A 5,101-nucleotide genomic window follows, 5' to 3' on the forward strand; every position below is an offset into this window, starting at 1 on the left:
GAGGCCCAAACGGCGAGTTTATCTGCGGAGAGCGCGGCGGCCTAATAATGTAAGCAGGAACCAGCTGGACGCACTTGTAAAGTTGTTATAATCCTCCGTCCGACCTATAAACAGGAAAATACTGAATAGAAAGCATCACATCTACAAATAATTCGTCGTGTGTGTGTGTGTGTGTGTGTGTGTGTGTGTTGTCCTTGTAAGGGAATCCAGACCCGAGCGGCCGCACACAGATCCAGGCGGGACCGCGCCCGGAGTCCGGAGAGCGGCTCGGTTCTCCGTCTCCGATAGAACGCAGCGAGACGCAGCGGAACCGGGAACCTTCAGCCGAAACACGAAGAACTCAGTTAAAAAAACTCTGTTTTTTACGTGGTTTAACTTCCAGAAGATGCCTCCACCTCCTCCACCTCCTGCACCAACCGCCGGCGTCCCTCAGGGTTCAGTACCAGGTCCCCTCCACTTCTTTCTCCACCCGCCGGCGTCCCTCAGGGTTCAGTACGGGATCCCCTCCACTTCTTCCTCCACCCGCCGGCATCCCTCAGGGTTCAGTATCGGGTCCCCTCTACTTCTTCCTCCACCTCCACCCTCTTCCAGGGACATATGCTCCATCAGGTTTTATCATCAATGGTAGAGAATCACCAGTTAAAATCAGAAAATACCAGACGTTCGCTTAACTTAGTAGCCTGAAGACCCAAAAGAAAGACTGCTCCACCCGGACTCCAACACCCCACCACCATCTGTAACCATCCATCAACAACAGAACGAACTCTGGCAAAAAGACTTCAGATGAAATCTGGGACTTTATGGCTTTTTGGCTCCGTCTACACGATTAAGCTGGACCCTCTTTTCAGGAAAAGTTTTGTGTTTCCATGGAAACAGAAGAAACTCTGATAACTCAGAGTTTTCAGTGACGCTGAGCACCGTTGTCGTGGAAACGGGCATCCAGAACGCCGCAGGAATCTTCTGTGGCGTCAGCGAGGATTTAAACTTCGTCGGCAGAAACTGAAATTGGCTCCATGGTGTTTTTTCATTTCTGTGAATGAAATCTGAAGCGGTCGGGAAAGTTTTGAAAACGTTGTGGCGTAAACGGGCTCTTGGAGACGCTGTCAACAGAATTCAATGAATGGACTCAAATCAAAATAAAAGGTGTTGAATTTAAACATATGTACATTTAAAGTTGAATTATTTATCTGAAAAATCAAATGAAATCACAAAAACAGAGCGTCCGTTCACACTGAGGACTGAAAGTTACTTTTCAGTTACTTTTTGTTTTACAGAGTAGATCTGAAGCTGAGCTTTCCTGCAGTATCTGAGGAGTTGTTTACACGACGTTTCGGGTCCTTTACACGTTTTGGAAACGATGTTTGTTTCAACAGAAACACGATGAAGTTTGCATGTTGAACCACTAAATTAAATAAACGGACCTGGAGCTGCTAGAAGACTTCTAGAAAGGAACTCATACTTTTAATGGAATCATTTAGATGAGTTTTTAAAGCTTTACTGTTTGGTGCCTTTAAGATGATTCTTTAAACTGAGAAAATGTTACTTTATATTTATGTTTCCTTATTTTCATGTAACTTTTAGTTACTTTCCATAGAATGAAACTTGAACCCCTTCGGTTAGAGTTTGAATAATAAAGTTTGAAAGTAACTACTTAAGATTATTGCTGCATGTTTGTATTTCTTTTCCTTCTTGTAACTTTTAGTTACTCTGCATACAATTAAAACGTGAATGTCAGCTGTGATTGACAGTTAAATAAAGATTGAAAGAAGTAACTGATAATTTCATGAGTATCCAGTGATCGTTAAGATTGCTGCTTTATGTTTAATATTTCTTTACCTTCATGTAACTTTGAGCTACTTTATAAAAATGAAACTTGAGGTGAGGGTGATCGTTGACTGCAGTAGTTTGAAAGTAACTGTTCTCATCAGTAATCTTTAAGATTACTGCTTTAGGTTTATATTTCGTCACCTTCATGTAACTTTTAGTTACTTTTTAATGAAACTTGAATGTCAGCTCTAATTTACTGTTAAATAGTTTAAAAAACTGAAACTTTCAAGTCCTGAAAGTTTCAGTTGCTGCTTTATGCTTATATTTCTTTACCTTTGTGGATCTTTTTGTAACTTTCTGGTCTGAGAACCCTGGATTAAAAGTAAATAGAGTAACTTCTGGTTGTGTTTCCTCTGCGCCCTGTTCCCAGTATTGTTCCGACCCGCGTCCCTGTAATTACGGCCGTGTTTCTGCGCTTCGGTGTGTGTCCGCGCGTCCCCGCGGAGGCCCGGCGCGGCTCATGTTGCCCGCGCCGCGCCTTGTTTTGCTTGGAGTTGAACCCGCAGTCGCTCCCAGAGAGGCGGCCCGCCGCTGTTTGCTTGTTCTCCGTGTGTGCGCGTCAGGGCTGGACGTGAGATTTCAAACAGCACATCAGCGCGTTTATGTATTGGGTGCCCGGAAATTTTTCCAAATAAACACAGCTTGATTCGACCTGGGTGGGCAGACTTATCAAGCGACTAATTCTCTAAACAGAGGAGGGAATACGGCGCGTCCTGATTGGCTGCGGCGCAGAGGAGGGGAGCGCCGGGGACTTTCGGCGCAATGAAATTTTAATTAATGTGGGTGGGCTGAGAACACCGCCGACTGTTTATGATGGACAATTTATTTCCCAGTGCAAAGTCAACAGAACACACAGCAAACGTACAACAATTATTAACATTCGCGCGGGGCCCTCATGAGGCGGCGGAGTCAGTCAGCGGAGCAGCGGAGCTCCGGGAGCAGCCTCATGGCTCTCTACCACAGCCGCCTGCCGGCGCTCGGCGTGCCGCCCGCCGCCCTCGGCCTCTCCGCGCCCCCGCTCATCTACCTGTACGGCGGGGGGGACGCCGCCGCCGCCTCCGCCGCCGCCGCCCTGGGCCTGGTGCCGGCGGCGCGCCACGAGCCGCCGCAGAAGCCGCCCTACAGCTACATCGCGCTCATCGCCATGGCCATCAAGAGCGCGCCGGAGCAGCGCGCCACGCTCAGCGGCATCTACCAGTTCATCATGGACCGCTTCCCCTTCTACCACGACAACAAGCAGGGCTGGCAGAACTCCATCCGCCACAACCTGTCCCTCAACGACTGCTTCATCAAGGTGCCGCGCGAGAAGGGCCGGCCCGGCAAGGGCAGCTACTGGACGCTGGACACCAACTGCCTGGACATGTTCGAGAACGGGAACTACCGGCGCCGGAAGAGGAAGACCAAGAGCCAGCAGGACGGGCCGGAGTCCAGGAGCGCCGGGCACAAGCGCGCCAAGGGTCCGGGACCGTCCAGGGACCCGCACGCCTCTCAGAGACCCGGACCGGGACTGGCGGAGCCGCGCGTCCTGCACGGCGCAGAGCAGCACCGAGATCCAGCCGGTCACAGACTCCTAGACCCCCCCGGACCCGCCGGGGGGAGGCTCCACGCCCCGCAGCACGAGCCGGGAGCCGAGTCCAGGCGCGCTGGATGCAGGCTGGATTTTGCGCACGTCCCGGGCGCGCCGGAGGAGGAGGAGGAGGAGAGACGGGAGCGCGGGGAGCGCGGACCGCTCTGCGCCGTCAGCTGCGCAGGAAACACGAACTTGGAGAGGCCGAAAGGAGCCGTTCCGAGCCGGGACAAGGCCAAAGGTTTCACCATCGAGAGCATCCTATCGAAAGGGGAGGACGAGGCGCGCGGCTGCGTCCATGGCGCGCCCGCGGAGACGCGCAGTCCGGCTCTCGGTCCGTCCGTGGTGCTCGGCGCGCGCCAGCATCACCTGTACCAGATGGGGTTCCCCTTCTGCTCCTACCTGTCGCTCAGCTACCCGGACAAAGTGCTGCACTTCAAGTGAGCCTCGAGCAGACTTCACACCCCGAACCCTTCATCCTCCTCATCTTCACCAACAGACCGTCAGTGGCACCGGGCCGTCTTTACGCGCGCGTAATTGTCCGATTTGCGGTTGTTTTTTTCCATTTCCCCCCAGAACTGTCAGACAAAACCTGCTCCTGGACACTTCAGGAATCTGAAAACAACCTGAAAAATGCATCAGTCACGTGAAGGGAAGCCGCAGCTGGAAATCTCTTCCGTCCGTCCTGTCTTCAATCAAAGTCTTTCAGAAACTTCAACAAACATGTTCTGTTTCTTTTGGTTTACATGCATCCCACACTATCGTTCAGAAGTGGTTTAATGTTGAGACTACAGACGGATCAAATGGGTCAAAATCGCCGAATTTGCCAAAAACAGAAAATATGGTTAAAACAAAAATATACAGGAGAAACAGCTGGAAAGGCTTAAACCACTGTGAAGAGTCAGAAATGCTCAAACTGTAATGATTTGATATATCTAAAACTGCTGAAATCATTACCAAATACTGATGACGTTTTTAAAAATGCTAAAATAAACAAGATGCATGAAAAAAATGAAATAATTTGGCTACAAAACATGAAATGTGAAGAATGCAGCCTCAGTCCAGCAGTGTGTTAAAGACGTTTTCTTTCTTCATTTCAGACAGTTATTGTTTTGTGTCTTCGGCCACATTTTGTATTTCGCTGGTGAAGGTTGAACTCTGGTCCAGTCAGCCTGAAAGACTCACTGCTGCCACCTAACGCACTGGAGTGGCCTCGTCGTCTTAAACCGACACTAAATACAACATTTTCCTCGTAGCTTTACTGAAACAATGACAACGTTTTACATTTATTACAAAGAAACTGAAAAATTATCGGAATCATTTTTGCTCGATTTTTTTCATGAAAATAACAAAAATCAGACGTAAAAACATTGAAATGATAGGGTTTTTTTTTAACCGGAGGTAAAAAGGAAAAGAAGAAAATTCTTAAAAATGACTGAAACCTTTTAGTTTCTCTGTTTCGAGTGTAATAGGAACATTTTGAAGGGATCATCTGACACGGCGAGACGTACTCGGACATGTGATCCTCTCTGCTCGCTCATCTTACTGCGGAAATAAAGTTTAGTTTGATACAAAACGGTTGGGATGATTTATTTATGGCTCAAAAGGGCGAGAAGGTTGAAACTCATGTTTCATTAAATAAAAAATGTCGATATTTTCACAAAACCAAACAATTGTGGTGTGAAATGAAGTCAACAATCCTCTTCA

General features: G+C 48.6%; 1 protein-coding gene across 1 annotated transcript; it reads left to right on the top strand.

The window, feature by feature from the left end:
* Positions 1–2,654: 2,654 nt before the first annotated feature.
* On the top strand, positions 2,655–3,979 carry foxl1 (forkhead box L1). Its single transcript, XM_030096092.1, has one exon. The coding sequence runs from the start codon at positions 2,723–2,725 to the stop codon at positions 3,836–3,838; it is 1,116 nt and encodes a 371-aa protein (XP_029951952.1). The 5' UTR covers positions 2,655–2,722; the 3' UTR covers positions 3,839–3,979.
* The last annotated feature ends 1,122 nt before the right edge of the window (positions 3,980–5,101 follow it).

This window comes from Salarias fasciatus, chromosome 7 (genome assembly GCF_902148845.1).
Source record: "Salarias fasciatus chromosome 7, fSalaFa1.1, whole genome shotgun sequence".
Classification (NCBI taxonomy): domain Eukaryota; kingdom Metazoa; phylum Chordata; class Actinopteri; order Blenniiformes; family Blenniidae; genus Salarias; species Salarias fasciatus.